Here is a 19,064-nt window from a genome sequence, read left to right on the forward strand (position 1 = left end):
CGGGATTGACTTATGTACATGTAACGTTCGAGGCTTTTACGCCTCTATTGTGCGGTGGTTACAACGTTTTTTGCTCTCGGCTTCTTCGTGCAGCTGTTCCGAAGCGCGTCTCCCCAGGCAAATCCCGAGGATCTAGTGAGGGAATTGAATCAGAGTTGACTGTAGTACGAGGTCAGCTCCGCACACATCGCCCCTGACGACCAACAATGCGGCCCTTGTATACCTACGTGTCCGAACAATCGCGCGGCTTTGCGTGTGGACACGCGAGGACAAATATATCCTCGACGATGTCCTTTTGCCGATTGTCCTATGCGTCGGGATCAGGTGTGATGATGAGAATTTTGTCGAATGTTCGATAAGTGAATGAAAATCGGGCATCGGACTTGATAACGACGTCACGATCGGACGACAACAAGCGACGATTAGATTAAATGCCGTCGGGTGTCGCGTCAACAACAACAAAAAGCACTCGGATTGAATAGTAAAAACCAAATCCTTTTATTATCTACACTTAAATCTAAATGCAACACACAACATCGTCACTGGCTCTTCTCCTCTGACTTCTCCTCGCACTTCTTCTCGGGGTCGTAGGCTGGATCGCAGCAGGCACATTCGGGCCAGTCGCAGACCTTCTCCTTGTCGTTGAAGTGAAGCCCAGTCGGGCAGGCCATTTCCCAGGCTTTTCCCATGTCGCAGCTGAAGTAAGTCGTGCAGTTGTCGGGGTTGGCGATCAGGGTGACGTTAGGGCCGTTGACTACCGGACACTGGGGCTCGAAGTCCACTTTGGCGTCGGCCGGCACCGAGAGCTCTGGAACCACCGCTGCGTAGGCGATCGCGGCCAAGCCGAAGATTACGAGGGATGTGATCACTGTGGGATTGATGAAATTTTTTGTTAGTTTGAATTTGAAGAAAAATAACGTTACAAAGAAATTATGGTTATATTTACCTTTCATGATGAGCGAGGAGTAACTGCACTCTTTGCGCAAATCGAAATCAAAGTACAACTGAACTGGCACAATTAGTGGTCAACCGATTGGCTTATATAGGTCCACTTCAGGAAAAAAAAACAATCCCCTTCTTCGGTGCTTCTGGATGCAGCTGCTGCCTACGCAATTGATAAGTGATTAAGCTGCGCGTAACGCAATGCAGGTAGTCGCTCGTAATGTTGGCGATCGAAAATTCACCAACTTTTCGATTGGAGATCACTTATCGCGAACGCATTGACTGATTCACTTGCTGCTCGGTCACTTGCCTTGAGACGCGTTGACTCAGCCGGTTTCGGTTTAAAAGGTAAGAAGTGCCGGTGCATCTGGTCGATTTAGAAGTGGACGGACTTAAATGGAAATCTTGTTGGCAGTGCGTATTTTTATTGCTAACTCTATTGTGAGAAATGTCACTTCCACCTGGATTCGTAGAATCACGTATCGTTTATTCAAATGTTCGGTAGTATGAATCAAGTAGGAAGTAGACTTTTTTTTCAAAACGTTGCCTTTTTGGACCTGCTTTTGATATCATCTTATACGTATGCGTGAAATAATTATTGCGATAAAGAACATGGTGAACTTTATCCCTAGTAGCCAAACAACTGCACTCGTAATACTGATAAGGTAAATTTCGATTGCTACACATGCTGTTGGTACTTGAAATCAGATTTAAATATTGGAACGTTCTCGCGAGTCAGCGAAATTTTAATGCATGTTACTGTACGCGCTTTCTGATTACCTATGTAGTTTGTACTTGTTCAAGTCGTTATTTATCGTAATCTCTGCAAGGTTAACTTTTATAATCATATTTCTGTAAATTTCTTAGATGGTCAATGTCAACTGTTATCTATCGGCATTTTTACGTAATTTGATATCTTTGACTAACTCTAAAGATAGCAATCTAGTAAAAATATTCGTTAAATTATGAATTCTTAGAAATAAAGATAAATTATAAAACTTCATCGCCTGACTTTTTCTCAACAGTGGCATGCTCGTCGTGAAAATATCTTCAAATCTTTTCTCTGATCAAAGATACAAAACGTTATCAGTCACATTTTTATAACGACACTCTTACATAACAGCAATGAAAAATCAACTCTTACAAGTAACTGCTTATGTGGGACACGTGAACAAAATTCAACTCGTTTCAATGACACGAAAAGACGTTTATTATTTACACTCTTAATAAATTATAAAAATAAATTACTAATCAATTCACACACAGCATCATATCAAATTATTCAATATTTCTTGCATTTTCCCTCTGGGTCGTAAGCAGGATCGCAGCAGGCACCTTCGGGCCAGTCGCAGGTCTTGGCCTTGGCGTTCCAGTGCAGACCTGTGGGGCAGGGCATCTCCCAAGCAAATCCTCCCGAGCACTGGTAGTAGGTCGTGCAGTTACTTGGGTTCGGCAACACGATGATTTTTCCAGCTGGACTTGGTGGACATTTGGGCTTGGCCAAGGTTTCGACTTCCATGTACTCGATGTCGGCAGGTACTACCGCGGCGTAGGCCAGAGCGGCGAAGCCGAAGATGGTCAGAGCGACGAGCACTGGAATTTCGGTAATTATTTAATAAGATTCATTTTTTGAACTGTCTCCGACCTCGTGGTTTTATAACAAGTTTAAAAGATTGTACGTACCTTTCATGATGAATAAGTGGTGTGAATCTCTGATTTATACTCGACAAAAATGCTCGAGAAACTAATCGATCGCCGAGGTGGTACGTGATTTATATAGAGCGTAGAAAACGTTATCGATTGTACTTCATTACGTGAAAAAAGACCGTCTGATCTCATGTTAATGATATATTATTGATAAAGCTAAAGAAGCAAGGTCTGCACTGAAGTGATTACTTATCGAAGATAGAATTTAACTCATACTTTTAATTAAAAATGATCGGCTAGATTGTGTAATGTATCTTTAATTTTACTGCTGACAATGAGTTATTTAAACGCAATAACAAACTGCAATTTTAGCGGAAATAAGTTTATTAATCGTAAAAAAGCTTAGAAAATTGACATTTTACACATTTGAGGGCACAACAATTAGCACGGAACATCCTCGCAGAGAAACACCAAGTCGTCGGAGCAGAAGCAGGGATTACCGCACCAATCCCACTCCCTTTGTCCTGGTCGGTTGCATTTGCCGGCTTCTCCTGAAAGTGTCAGGTTTATTTAGTTTTTACCGTACACAACTGTTTTTAGGCAATCAAATACTTCCTACTCACTCAGATTATCGTTTTGTTCCAGAGGTGTAGTACTTTTCTCGGGATTTTCCGTAGAAGCGCCAAGTACGGAACCTGTGAACCAGAAAATCGACACTTGAATTTTTCTCATTCAAAGATCCTCCGCTAAACGATCACATTTCCCACTTACCGAACATCAGGACGATCACCAAAGCCAAAAGCGCCAAACTCTTCATTTTGATTTTTCCAAAGCGTTGACGGGTACACGTTTCAACCGTGACACTCGAAAATAAACGGTCCACTTATATAGTCGCCTCGATCGTGATTTCAACCTATAAACAAAACATAAACATTTCTTTATGGCATCGTCCGCGTGCTTCCGGCCACACGTGTTCGAATCCAAGTTCTCAGAACACTAAAAAACAATATCACCCCAGCAACGCAATCATCAACTCCTCCCCTGGCATGTCTACGCGTACAAGCCAGCGTGCACCCTCTCACCCTGAAAGAACTGCAGCAGCAGCGGTGGTGGCAGAGCGAGACGAAGCACATCGCATATAAGAGCCGCGCGCGCTGCCGGTTCGGCCTCTGACACTCGGACAATAGCCTCTGTCTAGCCCGGCGCCGCGCCTGCTTATGGCGGGCGCACAATGCGCCCATTGTCGCGGCAGACCGGCGCACCGCGATGTGTGTCGAAGCTGCCGGCACAACGGCGCTCGGCTCTCTCTCACTCTCTCTCTCTCACTCGCCGCCGACGAACTCACTGGCCTATACTCCGCTGCTGCTGCTGTAGCTTCGAGAATCAACAACGGCTGAACGGGTTGAGCTGTAAGGATGTCCACTGGCTCGGTGTGTTTTTGTGCTTTGCGCCGCGCTGACCTTGAGTCCGCACACGTGAGCTGTTTTATGGGCCGTTCACGGGTTGGCACGTTTTTCCGCGATAAGGCTTTTACGAGTCGCGCGGCGTTCGAATTCGAATTTCAAAAGCGAGAGGTGAGAAGCTTCCTTATTGTTGGCGTAATGAAACCGGCTCGGCTAAACTTGCCCACAAACTTCATCGAGACGGCGCATCGCGTTTCTCAAAGTTCCTCAGAGCCACCCCCGGAATGACTGGGGAAAAGAGAGGAAAAAAGAAGAGCGAAAGTAGACAATGTGCCTCATCCGCACAGCCCTCGCGCGAGAGATCATGCGAATAGGCGGCGGTTATACATTTGCGGGCAAACTTTTTCGTAACTAAGACGATGAATATTTTAGCCGGCCCGCGCCGGGAATCCCGTATAATTGGCGGTTAAATTCAAATTCCGAATATTACGAAAAACTCGAGCGAGGGTCGAGAAGGAGCGCTTTTACGCGTCGCGTGACGGAACTTGCGAGTTCCCTCCGCAGGCAGTGGTCATCATTATGCGCGGCCGAAATTATTTTCTTCGGCTCTCGAGAAGCCCGCTGCCGGCTTAAAAATTGTTTCCGTCTGCACGCGAAAGAATTCGCGGAGTTCTAGTGTGCCGGGATTTATGTCGGGCTGTCCGGGTAGGAATGACGTGTGGAGGGCTATGGTATACTAATGATACCGAAAATTAAAACTTTCCATCCGCATCACTATAATACGAAAAAAAAGAAACTCCGCAAACCCGTACAGGATAAGCCCTCACGCTCGGCTGGAACATTGTTTATATAAATCACCCGATCCAATAAATCATCGGCTCTCGCTCTTCCCCATTCAATCGGCGGCGGCAAATTGCAATACACCGTTTTCGCGCGCATATATCCACAAAAGATCCGCGTGTGTGTGTGTGTGTATATATATATATATATATATATATATATATATATATATATATATATATATATATATATATATATATATATATATATATATATATGTGTGCGGGAGAGCGACGTCCTGCGCAGGACAGATCGCGCGCGCGCGCGAGGCTCCTTCGCCGGTATCTGCGGCTGTCACATCTACTCCCTCCTGGAATTCCGCAGACGTACAGCTATATACGTATAGAGTAAGGAGAAAAAAAGGGAAATGAGAGAAAGAGATATCGGAGCAAGAGCGAGAGACGGTTCAATATGGAAAATTGCTGAATACGGGCCGTAAAACGCAGGCGGTGTGCTCGCGGTCGAGTAGCTGCCAATATGCCCCGAGTATGCGTGTGTGTGTGTGTGTGGATAAAGAGCCGCGAGAACCCGCACGGCTAAATGCTTCGCGCGGAATTGAGACGTTAATGCCCCTCTTCGACGCAGCGGGCCTTTTTCCCAGCCCTTTTTCCTACTGCGATTATGAGTTATGCGCGGCTGTGCCGGGAATGTGTATTTTTAATGCGGCGCGTGTGTGATCTTCATTAATTTTATCATTTATTATATTATAGATAAATTAGATGTGTAACGCTATCAGAATTAAATACGTCATCGGTGCCGAGATAAAACCGAAGAATTTGGATCAGTTATCAGGCCGCATCTACCGATAAAAAAATCATCTAGAAAAACCCACGTAAAAATCGCTCACCACTACCATAAGAAGAAGAGAAACACAGACGCGCGATCGTCCCCCCTCTCTCCTTTCCTCGGGCCAACACAATAGTTGATTATCGCGCTATGACTAGGCAACGCGCGGGCGCCACGAGCTTTCCGCGCGTTTACCCCGAGAACCGACTTGCTTTGCATTCTTCGGCCTTTTATTCATCGGCTCGTTACTCTGCCCCACGCGTTTACCCCTCGTTCTACCGTTAATGGCGAAAAGTTAAAAGTCGATCGGCGTTCGGGGCTCTTTTAGACACTGTTCGCTAAAATCGCTTCGAATTTTAAAATTTTTTCCAGTATAGCGTGTAGTCTGCCGAGGCATAACGGCAAAACATTTTCAAAGCACACGCAGCCGTGTGCAGAGCAGCATTTCCCAGCGAGAGCTCACCCTCGTCGCTGCTGAACCCTTTGGCGCTTATATTGTCGGAATTACAGCGCGCGTCTCTCTCTCTCTCTCTCTCTCTCTCTCTCTCTCTCTCTCTCTCTCTCTCTCTTTCGGCGCCGCGGGCTACGCTCTGGCTAGTCAAACAAAAGGCCTTAAAATCTCCTCGGCGTCGTGTCCCCCTGGCACTTTTGCGCGAGCTCTTCTTTCATCCTCATCAAGTCCTTCCTTCTGCTTATCTTTGAGTTTATTCGACGATCTCGACCCTCTCGCAGACACGGAGCTCGATATTTTTACTCCCGAGCTCCGCTGCTGTGGCGCTGAATATTGCAGCGTGTTTGACGAATAATATTAGAGGGATGGCTATGGCTGCGAGACTCGGGGGTATTGTGTTCGAATGTTTGCTGGAAAATCAGCGAATTCGTGAATTATTGTTGACGGAGGATGAGATTTTTTTTAACCTTCTACTGAGATACAAGAGCACTGCTGGCCGCAGATTTGTTACAGCACCTGTATACGCTGGCAAGTTGAAATAAAACAGAAAAGGGGGCAAAATAGAGGTGCACAACTCTCGGGCTGGCGTGCGGAAGGTGGATAATTCATTTCTGAAGTGCGCTCTCCGGCATATCTCGGATGATGAGCAGGCAATTCATCGTTCGAAAAAAAAGGCGGGAAAAAGGAGGAGGATTCGAAAATTTATAGCCGCGTGTTATTTCTTGATTTTCGAGCGGAATTCGCTAAATCAACGGTCGCGTCATAAGCCGTCATCGCGAGACGTTCTAATGAAACGTTTGCGTAACGTTTACAAAATAATCACCACCGTATAAGTACATCCGACATTGAATTATCCAACGTGACTTTGATCTCTCGACTCGAAGCCCTTTCAGATCATCGCGCCAATTTTCCCGTCATCGCATTAGACGAACTAATGATTAATCGCGCACAGCCTTATGAGCTCGTACACACTTTTCGGCATAGCACAAATTAGCCAATCGTCGGAATCTTGCATACACCTATTCCCGGTACCGAACAATGCTCGTTTCTCAATCCCTTCTTTCTCTCTCTTATTTTGCAATTATATACACACTCGCGTGCCAGCAGCGCGTAAACTCGCGTGCACGAAAAAAGCGTCGCTACCTAAAAATACCGAATCCTTCACACGATTCTTCATTCACATCGTCGCGATTCTTTCTTCTTTCACAGGCTATATAGCGTATATAACGTAATAATTCGAGGCGCTCGCGCTTGCGCGAGAAGTAAAGCGAAGTAAGAGCCGTAGGGCTTACGCAACCGAGGTATACGTATCGGAGAGCAGAGCGCACGCGGTTGCTCCGTCGTGTGCGCGTTGCGAAAGGAGCATCTCTTTATAACCATATTAATCCATCTCTTTGATGTACCTTCTGTCGAGTTAAACTTTGTTGATAGAGCAGAAAGCCCTTGCCTGCGCGAGAGCAGCTCTGTGGTGGTGTATAATGGAGCGGAAGAATCGAGAGCGAGTTGATGCAGTGGGTAACAAAAAAAATTTTCAAAATTTACCAGTAGAAACTACCGGATACGGTTAGACGAGTATTTTTCTCCGTCGAACGAGCACAAACGCCGAGACCCGCAAGCTCGCCTTCAGGTGAGGAGTTTTCGTCTGCTGCGTACGATCCGTGGAACGCTGCGCGGCACAAAGGGGCCGCAGGTGGCTTTCCGCGGTGCTTTTGGGGGTCGAGAGGTAGGAAGTCGCCGGAGATGAGAAGTTAGCCAAGAATTATGCCAGCGCAAAAATGCGTAACTCGATTCCGCGGTAAAATACTCCGAGCCTTGTCGAGAGAGAGAGAGAGAGAGAGAGAGAGAGAGAGAGAGAGAGAGAGAGAGAGACGGCGCATAAGAGATGCCAAAGAGCCGAAACTTCGTGGCGCTTGTCTGTTGGGTGAATTATTTACAGCATTCCGGTGGCGCTGCATAGCATAATCGAGCGATGAAGTAGTCGAATTTAACTTCTGTTTTCGAAAAAAAACTTCCACACCGACGAAACACTCGTCGAAAGCCGCAGATGTGCTCCACAATATGCCGCGCGCAGATATTGGCTGACCTAACTGCGCGAATATTCCCCGACGACGACGACGTATATATATATATAAAGCCGAGTTTTTGATAAAGCGCGCCGGCGGTCGCGGACGTGACGTTTATCGCACGTGCACCACGTGCCGACGGCGCGATTTTCAAAAAACGTGCCCGCGCGTCTTTTACGCGTCTGCAGCCGTTAGTCCTTGCCGCTAAGCGCTGTGGAGGTGTGCGGGGGCGGATTTTAAGGCATTTCTCTTTTTGCGCGTCTGCTGAGCTTGGTGCTCGTTTCCGAAGCGCACACACACACACATCCCCAGCCTCGCTAACCATGACGGAGCGTCGAGTCGTATTAAATTACGCGACGTTATTATTGGCGCTGAAAGCCGCGGTAATACCGAACACCCCAGAACAATGCGTACAGCAGCGACTCTCTCCCCCACCTATACGCGGGCGAAATCGCAAATCGTCGAATTTGCGCAACAACGCACGGGAGAGATAAACGCAGACGCGGTGTACGTATAACAGAGTCGCAGGGCGAATTTTTGCTGTTGTCTAGACGCAGCGCAAGCGAGATATCGCGTTACAGATAGCCCGTAATTTACGGCCCCGCGTTATTATAACCTAATCGCGTTATTTACAATTATTCCCCGGGATTATAATTGAATACATAGCGAACGCTCTTATTTATCGCCGGGCAGTGTGTGACGTAGAGCTCGGGCATTAGCATATGCCAAACGGTAAATTACGCGCATTACGAGTTTATGATTTTTTTTCGCGGTAATTAAAATTCTTCTCAGAGCCGCACGATCGGAACGAATCAAAGCTAGACTACTGCATCATCAACTCGAATCTCGTATAACGTTATCAAAACAAAGGGCACAGCTCTCTTTCTCTGCCACAACCCCGAGAATAACTCACACTTTCTCGCCCTCCCTACAGCTTCACCTCACGGCCATTTAACACTCGCGTAGCTGCGGCGACTTTGCTCATCAGGTAAATGAGTACAAATCTCGCGCACCTCCGCTCATCTCTCCGCGGCTCTCCAAATGTGAAAGGATGAGTCGCATCGCCGGCAAGACGCCGCATTCCTTACACCGCTGTACCTCCTTCCGCAAACTCGAATTCATCTCGCGCGTTAATTCCCCCCAACAAAATGCATTATCTCGAGAGGACGAGCAACTCCCCGCGGACGACGACGACGGCAGACGCAATCGTGGCTCTGAGAAATCGATGCTTGCCTTGCGCCGCTGCGATAACTTTGAATTAGACGAATGGAAAAATGCCAGGTCGGACGAGACTCGAACTCCGTTCCACATGCGCCCAGCAATTAAACGCGACACTGGGCCAGAGTACTCAGTGCAAGGGGAGACGCTGCATTGACGTGATATGAAAGGCAGCGGCGTAAGAAAACTGATAAGGGCTGAGGACATTCTCTCGCGCGAAAAGTACGCTGACGAGAGTCGGGCAGATGCTCGGCTGGTCTTTAGAGCCGCTGCTCTCTGGAAAGCGTAATAAATAATATCTCACCTCATTCAGCGGTTGCTAGGAGCTGCCGCCACGGGAAGGTGAAGGACAGAGAGCGCCTTAGCTGCCGACGCTATAATAGAAGAGGGAGAGCGCGGGGGAGACAAAGAGAAGAAGGGAAGCCGGCGCGGAGGCGAGGACGAGTAATTAAATGGAATTATTTAGTGTTATGAAAGGACGCCGGCGCCGGCGTTGAGGTAACGCTCTTTTCTCTCTCAGCCTACCTGTTGTAGTGTCTGCGCGCGGGGAGTGACGGAGGATGGGAAAAAGGGCGCGTAATTCAAACGTTAATTCGCGAGTTATTAGTGACTCTTGACTAAGATTCGCGCGGGTTAATCGGTTTCAACTATTTTTGCGTTTTAATTATACTCATACGTCAAACGAAACAACTAGAAAAAGCTCTCAAACGCCGAAGCACAGTATACATCCAAATGCAGAGCACGAGCGGACGTTTTGCGTCTTCAAAGGCGTCACACACAAAGCTGAGAAGACCTAGTCGAGGAGGCAACTCCGAGGAAATTGGGATCCCTCGGCAAGTTGCGCGAGCTTAGTAAGCTGCGCCCTGGCTAACTATGGCGCTATTTACATTAATTCCCGATAATCGGACAACAGCTTCGAGTCCCCATCTTCGACGCTCTACACACCGTGTATAGCACGCAGGAAACATGTGCAGCTCGTAGAGGACGGCCGAAGCGCGAATAGTAATAAGGTGCCAGCTGAGTTTTCTCCATTTGCATAGAGGATGACCCGGAGAGCTTAATCGAGCTCTCCGGCATTTTACTACTTCGTCTCGCGTGCTCAATTAGTTTTTGCCTCGAGCGAGCGGGGAAAATCGAGTTTTCCGCGTAATTCCTATTCGACTCTGGCAATTTTACTAATGCAACCGTAGCTCTTTTTCGCTCCTCGACTCTGTCAAGAGTCAAACTGATAGAAGCTCCTCGACACGCGTGCAGCAAATAGCTAGAGATTCCCTCTCGCGCGGAACAATAATGGCAGAGAGCCGGGAAAATTTTTCACGGCCCCGTGGGCAAAATAATTTGGCAACAGATGCGTTGCGTCGCGTTTTCCGAGCCATCCGAGCGAAGAGTAACCGGGGGCGGCTGACGAAGGGACGTATAGTATACAGAGAGGCTGTGACGGGACGCCGGTGTGTAGAGGAGACACCACGAGGGAGTTGTCGCAGCCGCTGTGTGTTTTGAGCTTCTCGCGAGAGATCGCGATAATCGAGATTTTTTACTTTCTAAATAAGAATCTAGTCGCGCACGAAATTCATTAGCGATCGGGTTGTGCAATTCTATTCTCCGCTCGGTATTAAAGACTCGGCGAAGCTAAACGTCCTCCTCCCTCGGCTAAATAAAACGCCGTCGCGTTCCGCAAATAGAAAGAGATCCAATTGGAATTAGAAGAAAACGTTCGCTGACATCGTGCCGCTGCGGCCGCTCATTTTAGCGAAATTACGTCGGAGGTGGAAAAGAAAGGCGAGACGAAGCGGAAGGAGCCGGAGGAGGAGGCAAAGATAAGGGCGCTACGTGAGCGACTCATTAAGGGATGCAAATTAAGCAGGAGCAGCAGCAGCGACGCCTGGAAACTTCGAGCTGTATCCTAGACCAGCGCACGGCGGCGGCTCAAGCTTCTTCCGTCCTAAGCCTCGCGGCGGCTCACAGTCGCATAGTTTGCGCGCGGGCGTGTGCTTTGAAACCTTGTTCGAGTGTCTCACATAATCGGGACTACCTATACCCCACTTGCCATCTACTCTCTCTCTCTCTCTCTCTCTCTCTCTCTCTCTCTCTCTCTCTCTCTCTCTCTCTCTCTCTGCGCTCGCCTGGGCTTTTCAACTAAGTGAATCCGAGGTGGCAACGTCTGCGCGCGACCCGAGCGAAATTTCGTGGATTAACTTTGCGCTTCGGAATTCGCCTCTATACACTCGCTCCAGACGTGGCAGCGTCAGGCTCTGAAAAGGATACGAGCCAGAAGGGGGCGAGCGTGAATCGACCAAGAGTTGATGGATTCGCGCGGAAGCGTTGTTGGCTGATCGTTATTCGTTTATCGTATATTTTTGAGATAATAATTTTCGCGATGGCATATTTCTGGACTCTGCGCGCGGAGGGTCGACTCTTTTTGCCGCGGGTATCGCGACGAGCTAAAAGCCCTTATAAATCAGGAGACGATTTTAGGATGACGGTCTTTTGTAAGGGAAGCTTTCAAAGCCCCTCGTGCCAAGTTGACCGGAGCGTATCGCGCTGACCGGCTCTCGCTGGAAAGCTTCTTGGGGGATATGGCGAAAACTTCCTCGTCTTAATTAATCGACGTGGACTTATCCATTTTTTGTATAACTGAACAACAACTCCGTCGCTTTTTCACGACTGATCTCGAGGCCTGCCGCTTAAATATTTGATTACTTTAATTCCGCGGTGCGACTCGTCCCCTCCCCGGTCTCGCTTCCACCCTCGCTCTTCCTCTTCTTACTCTCGAGTGCTTCAGAGCCGCGAGCGTTAATTAACCCGCGAGCGAGCGGACCCGCAACGTCAAATAAATTTCGGTTAGAACGTGAGAAGCAACAAATCTGAGTCAGGTGGTGTCAACTGAGGCGAATACGAGCCGACGCCGCTGCCGTTGTTCTTCTGCCGGGGTGTGAGACGCGCCGCGTTATATAGTCAAGGGCGAAACTCTAGATGGCGCTAGAAGGACAAAGACGGCTGTCGAGCCGGGCCACGATGAGGGGGAGGCTTTTTTTGGCTGTTGTCGGGTTATACTCTGGACTGTGGGAGTGGGACTTGATGTGCGGGGTTTTCAATGATTTACTCACATTGGTTTTGTAGATTTCATCGATAGACGTGTAATTTCTTGTTTTTATTGAAATAAAGAAGCGGAGCCAACAAAAGAGGATCGTGAACCCTTTTAGTTTCCGACTGATCGAAGCCTCATCTCGCACAAAATCATCAGCGTAAAGCACATGCGGACCTCCGATCGAGAGACACATATAGCCGGGGAGACTCGCAGAGTGGCTCCTGTATAAATTAGGAAGCCAATGCGTGAAATTAGTCCGGACACGGGAAGAGCTTCTCTCGCGCGCATAGGCGACGGCTCTTCGTCCCCAGGAGAGATTGCCGGCCGCGCACCTAAGTGGTCACTAATGCTGCTTAAGAACCCCAGCGGAACTCAAGGAATCCCCATCAAGCCGCGAGCACGCACATCGACGCCCGCGCATTCCTACCCTGATTAAGGCTATCTCTTCCTCCTCCTCCTCATCCTCCTCTGCGCGGAAATGGCGATTTCCTCCACTTGCATTTGCAGATTCGAGCTCGGGAACGACTTAGAGACCCGACGGCGGTTTATCCTGATTGCGATTGCTCCAGTCGGCCTGACTAATCTACTGCTCGAGGAGACGCTCGACTATGGGCGACGTTCAATTGTTCGCTTGTAATACCTGCGTGGTATTCTCGTGTATGGATTCGATGTATCAAGATCATGATCGAGTCGAAAATTGTTGGTCGGTCTGCTGTACTATTTTAAAGAAGTTTCCGTCCTTCTGCTTTAGGAGATTCTGCGGATGATCGAACTCCACTGCCTCTCCATTGTCCATCACCAGGACCTTATCGCAGTCTATCACAGTATCCATTCGGTGAGCTATAGTTAGGACTGTACAGTTCTCGAATACAATCCTGATTGTCTTCTGTAGAAGCTCATCAGTGGCAGGATCAATGTTAGCAGTGGCTTCGTCCATTACCAGAATCCTATTTTTCTTGATTATGGCTCTGGCCAAACAAAGCAGTTGACGTTCACCAGCGCTCAGATTGCCTCCACCTCGGTCAATCCGACAATCGAAGGATTTAAATGTCTTACTCAGTTCGACGCGGTCTAGAGCTTACCAGAGTGAAGCGTCGCTGAACTCACGTCCAGGGTGTAGGTTTTCTCTCAGTGATGAAGAGAATAGAATCGGTTCTTGGGGGATTATAGTAATGCGACTCCCAGATCGGACAGATGTATTGTTTTGGTGTCGACGCTATCGATCAACGGTGATCCATCGATCTTGGCGAGTCTAAACAGAGCAGCGATCAAGGAAGACTTCCCGGCACCTATACGACCAACGATACCGACCTTAAAAATGAGTATTACAGTATTTTTTACTAAAAATTTTCTGAGAAATCATTTTACCTTCATTTCTGGCTCGATTTTAAAACAAACGTTCTTCAGAACTGGTTCTGCATCATTCGAATATCTCATAGATACTCTATCAAACTTGATTTCCCCTCTGCCGGGCCAGTCCTGACTTAATTTTACTAGTGTCTCATCTTCTACGACAGGCTCGTTTTCCAAGTCCACGAACTGAAGGATTCTCTCAACACTGACCATTTGATTAAAAACGTCGTTCATCAACCTTACCAGATAGCCAAATAAGTTAGCGATGATACGCAGTTGTACTAGAACCAATCCTATTCCATCAACGGATGACGGGCCGTTTCTACTGAGGCTGATGCTTCTGAAAGCAGTGACACCTCACAATAGCAAGATCTATATCTCCAACCATAAACTGAAGAATGTACTTGTTTCAATCGTAAGAAAATAAGCTGCAGTGTGATGGTTCTGGCGAGAATCAAAAATCCGACTGACAAAGTTTTGAGATTGTGAAGAACGGATAGTCGTTAATCCCGAGAGTGATGTAACGGCGAGAGACAATACCGGACTTTTAGCTGTGAAAAATTCGGAAAATAATTATTTTAGAAAGAAATATTAAAATTAAAGAAAAAATATTCGTCTACCATTGGCTTCTAGTCTTTTAATAGCAAGCTAGTGAGCGTGTAAAATTTACTGAATTGGTAACTACAATAAATTAAAATCATCGCAAGAAAAGCGTTCCACCAGTTGACTATTAGTAATGGTACGTATGTCGCAACACTGGATGTTAACAGATCCAGAACAGCAAATGATTTTGAAGCTAGTACATTATCAGCGGATCCAGTATCATTTGAAATTCGATTTAGAATACATCCAAAATAATCCAGATGTATTAGTTTTGAATTATAGCAGGCACAAGGTACACTTTCAACAAGATTTTACCAGAAGGATTCACTTGAAAGAATCGCAATGGTCTTTTCATCAGGCTTTCAAACATTTTGTTATGGATATTTTCACATGCATTCATAAAAATCTTGAAAAACAACAAGTTTTTTAGGATGGTTGTCACAATAATTATAATAATTAAGCCTCCACATATAGACAATGAGCTTCCTATGTACGAAGAATGAATGTACAAGCTGATACCAAGGTTTGCCATGTTAGAAGTATTTTGGAAGTTTTCCAAAAATTCTTCATCATTTTTCCTCCAAGCAACTTGCCAATAATCGAAAGCAGCGATGGACGCTGCGGCATTCATAAATCCAAGAATTACAGAAATTAACATGACATTGGAACCGGCTGTTCGTATGAATCTCAAGTACACAGATTTTTTTATGTGCCCTTTAGCTAAATGTTCTTCTGTTTCTTGTTCATCTAAATGTTCAATATCTTTTTGCGAATTCGTCGGATCGTCTGAGTTATCACTTTTATTCGGATCGAGCTTCTCATCTGAGATTACTTCTTTTGTCTCCTTGGACGAAGGCAAATAATTACAAAAATTTTTCTTTTCATAAAAGTCTGTAGGATTTCCTTTAAACTTCACTTTTCCCTGAATATTCGAAAAAGTATAAATAACGTACGCCATAAAATATATGAGCTAAAATAAACTTACATCATTTAACAAAATGATTTCATCGGCCTCCATGAGAAACTGAAAATTATTAGTGACTAGAATGCGTGTTTTATCAGTCAAATATCCGCTAATGCAATTTTCAAAAATATCAGCGTTTCTGTAAACAGCTCTATAACAACATACATTTTATTAATAATCAATTCTGTAGTAATTTTTTTCAGACATCATTACCTTGCCAAATTAACCTTGGCGGACTGACCGCCACTGAGACACAATCCTCTCTCACCAATTATATTAAACAAATAAGAGTATCATCATAATCGTTCAAACCTTCTATACAAATAAACAAGCTTTTCGAACGATTTTTCCCAAACGAACATTTTTATGGTACGAATCCCATTTATCACTTCACTGATCAACGAGATCCTCTCATCCGTTCGGGCAGTCTGCTGCACTTGAAACTTGGACATCAATTTATAAAATAAAGCTATTTCATAAAATAATTGATCATGACTTTTAACAATAATATGAAGTTCGATCGAAATTCAAAATCGAACTTTGATTTTATGCTTACCTTGGGCTAGGAGTATTTGAATAACTATCAAGCTTACAGCGACGTAAGCCGCATACCCAACATACTGTTGAATTATGTAAGCTGTACTGAGCACTTCGATTGGAGAAAATATCGCAAAAGATAATAGATAGCACGTGTACTCGAAATTCTGCAGATCAGTAGACATCAAGTTCATGATCACTGGTATTGTTGTTGACAGATAAAAACGATAGTCTTGTTATCTGAAATGCATTTTAATACCTTTTTTTTTAATTTTATAAATTCGTAAAAATAAGCCAATCTTTGCGTACCTTTCTGTACATGAGAGATGTAAGAGCGACTCTTGCGCACATACTTGAAGTATCTTGCTGAAGGAATAGCGGGATCCAATCAGCGGCCCAATCTGCAGAAATAATAATCCTGCGGCGTACACGTAGCTCCACGAAGTATCGATGTTTAATAACAGTTGTTCCAACATAAGTGGCATCAGTAATCTGTATGTTTATGTTATAGAAGATGATACGTAATTTTTGTATGACAGTCTTTTTTAATTTCACTTACGTTGAGACAATATAACATACTGAAAGCATCGAGTACTTCAAGTATGACAATCCGTAAGTTTTGAAGATAATTTTCCACAAGCTTGGTTTTCTGCCCTGTGACTCTGCATTCTTCAATTCCTCGCTCCAAACTCTGAAAGCGCACATATTTATTTGTATATAATGCTACAATAATTATTAATATTTTGACACACAAGTTTGTCTTACTTTTCAAGACTATCGCAAAGAAGTTCGCTCCGATGCTGCGGTAAAACGTCGTACAGATCATCAGCCTCGATGCCATGTTTATATCCGTGGAGCAACAGATCTTTTAGCCACCTTCAAAAAATATGACCTATAAAAAAAGTTCAACTAAGCCAGCGTGTACTACTTATAGCACAAAATTTACCAAAAGAACAGTCGGCTAGCAAAATTAGCAGTGAGTTTTGGACTCGGTTTTGTAAATTCACATTTTCCATTTATTCCTATTGCCGTAATTAACTTTAAAAGCTACTTGCTAGAGATACTGATGACTGACAAATCAGGTGAAGTCGTTGTTCAATAACGTTATCACATTTTTAGTACGCGTGTATAACTCACATCACAAAGATACCAAGCGAGTGTTTGAAGATCTGATTAAGAAGCTGATTTACAGTGTGATTGTCACACTTCCTTTTAATTTTTATAAAAGTCAAATTTTACGTGTATTATCGCTGGTGTACACGAGTGCAGTCTGGGTCGTTGCACGTAATATCACAAGTATTATCTTACCTATTTTCGTTCGAAAAAAACAGCTATGGAATAATGACGGGAGAGTCGCTCAAGCCAACATCTCAAGAAGACTCAGCTGTACAACAAAACGACCGGAAAAAAATCCTCGCGACCGAACTCGTTCGAGGAAAATCGAGAAAGGAAACTACTTCGAAGAGGGTGGGGGGGGGGGGGAAACGCGAGTCCCGCGCGCATACATTAGTCGCGAAAGTACAGCTCTGAGTGTAACGAGAACGCACGAGTCTTAATTCTCTCTTTGTTATCTCTTTCCGCTAATTCACGGAGAGCGCGAGGGAAAGAAGAAATTGCAAAGCCGCCGTCGCGGTCTCGCTCGACATTTTTCGTCGCCTTTGTTCCCCGAGAGATTAAAGGCTTAAAGTGCTCTCGAGGACCTTTTTTTTCTCCGCGGAATTCTTTTCCTCACCAATTACGAATTATTTATGGTATGCGCGGAGTAAATTCCGAAAATTCGACGATTCTCGAAATAGCCACACTTTTCCATTAGTTCGAAAAGAAATGAGTAATTAGAGACGACGCGAGAGCCGCGCGTCGGACGAAAGTTTAATTAAAGTTAGTATGTGAGAGCCGAATTCATAAGGGCGCGATGCCGCGATAATTGAAAGTATCGATTATCGAGAAAAGTACAGCAGCGGCCGAATGAGCTCTGTGCGTGTTTCTCTCTTCATTAGGTAATGGACTTATTAAATCGGGCTAGTTGTAACACCTGTTCTCCCCTGTGCCTGGCCTTGGCGTAATTAAACGCGCTGAAAGGGTTAATTGTCGGCGTAAATAATGCGCGAACGTGAGCGATTGCGTGATTGACTCGCGAGAGAGGGTATATCGGAATGGACGTGGAGGGTCGTCGAACTTTGAAAGAACCAAGTTCCAGGTGAAGTGGCTTCGCAGCCCCGTGACTGTGTGAAAAATGACTCAATCACCGTCGCGATCCCAGCGACGTCATAATCCGGACCCTCGGCTGGAATTTTTCTCTCGGCACCTCGCGCGAGACGTTAATTTCCGAATAGCCCATATTAGGGAGAAGGAGCATCCCCTCGGCTCCGAGAAGTGTATAAAGGGTTGGCAAAGTGACTCGAATTGCCGGCGGGACTCTTTACGAGCGAGAGTATCGCTAATATCGAAGCTTTCTCGCAAGGGGTTGCGCCTTCTCTTTAAGTACTCCAGACTCCGACCCTCGAAGACGACTCGATGTAGACGTATATATATGTGTGCGGCGAGACATTTTTAGTGGCCATCAAAAAGCAGCGCCTCGGCTTAATTATGAGGGAGCGAGAGCGAGTTTTTGGGTGAGCGTCGGACTTTATGTGAGCTAGGAATTTCGAGCCGCGGTCGCTTCGAAGGGTAAATTAAGTCCGTTGGAGGATTTTTCAAGCGTCTGAAATGTCAAAGGAGAGCGCCGTAAGTAGCTCGCGAGGATTGCTTTTGCGCGGGATTTTCTCTCCAGGAAGCGATTTTTATGCTCGCGCTTTGATTTAGCAAAATAATAACCGGCTTTGGCAAGAATTTCGATTACAACGTGGATTACACAACGACGGTCAGTATAGTGCATTCTCACTTCCTTACTGGCTCGTTTCGTTGCTTTTATTCCGATCGTGATCGCCGCTCGATTCTAGGTGTAATCTTCCTCGTTATTACTCGATTTTCATAATTTTTTTTCCCTATTTTTCGCAAGAGCCTTACCTAAGCACTTGTGACATTGTAGCGGTAACACTGTAACGAAGCGAAAATAAATCTCGGCGACGAGTGAAACCACGAAATGAAAACAGAGCGCAAAGAAAAAAACGCCAAGACAGCAAGGCGCCCCACGTAGTTTTGGGGGGACAAACGAAGAAACGAGATTACG

At 45.7% G+C, this 19,064-nt stretch overlaps 3 protein-coding genes and 1 pseudogene across 3 annotated transcripts; all 4 read right to left on the reverse strand.

Moving 5' to 3' along the window:
- Positions 1–474: 474 nt before the first annotated feature.
- On the reverse strand, positions 475–2,856 carry LOC100679633 (peritrophin-1-like). The gene is made up of 3 exons (XM_003428066.5): positions 2,626–2,856; positions 947–2,535; positions 475–868 (listed from the first exon to the last, which is right to left on the reverse strand). The coding sequence occupies exons 2-3, from the start codon at positions 951–953 to the stop codon at positions 540–542; spliced, it is 336 nt and encodes a 111-aa protein (XP_003428114.1). The 5' UTR covers positions 954–2,535; positions 2,626–2,856; the 3' UTR covers positions 475–539.
- On the reverse strand, positions 2,225–2,632 carry LOC100679605 (peritrophin-1-like). The gene is made up of 2 exons (XM_003428065.5): positions 2,626–2,632; positions 2,225–2,535 (listed from the first exon to the last, which is right to left on the reverse strand). Exons 1-2 carry the CDS (start codon positions 2,630–2,632, stop codon positions 2,225–2,227), a joined length of 318 nt encoding a protein of 105 aa, XP_003428113.1.
- Positions 2,857–12,496: 9,640 nt separating the features above from the next.
- On the reverse strand, positions 12,497–16,089 carry LOC116738581 (annotated as a pseudogene).
- A 42-nt stretch (positions 16,090–16,131) lies between these two features.
- LOC116738582 (multidrug resistance-associated protein 4-like) lies at positions 16,132–18,918 on the reverse strand. Its single transcript, XM_032599652.1, has 5 exons — positions 18,902–18,918; positions 16,661–16,771; positions 16,455–16,586; positions 16,205–16,387; positions 16,132–16,135 (listed from the first exon to the last, which is right to left on the reverse strand). Exons 1-5 carry the CDS (start codon positions 18,916–18,918, stop codon positions 16,132–16,134), a joined length of 447 nt encoding a protein of 148 aa, XP_032455543.1.
- Between the last annotated feature and the right edge of the window lie 146 nt (positions 18,919–19,064).

This window comes from Nasonia vitripennis, chromosome 4 (genome assembly GCF_009193385.2).
Source record: "Nasonia vitripennis strain AsymCx chromosome 4, Nvit_psr_1.1, whole genome shotgun sequence".
Lineage (NCBI taxonomy): Eukaryota > Metazoa > Arthropoda > Insecta > Hymenoptera > Pteromalidae > Nasonia > Nasonia vitripennis.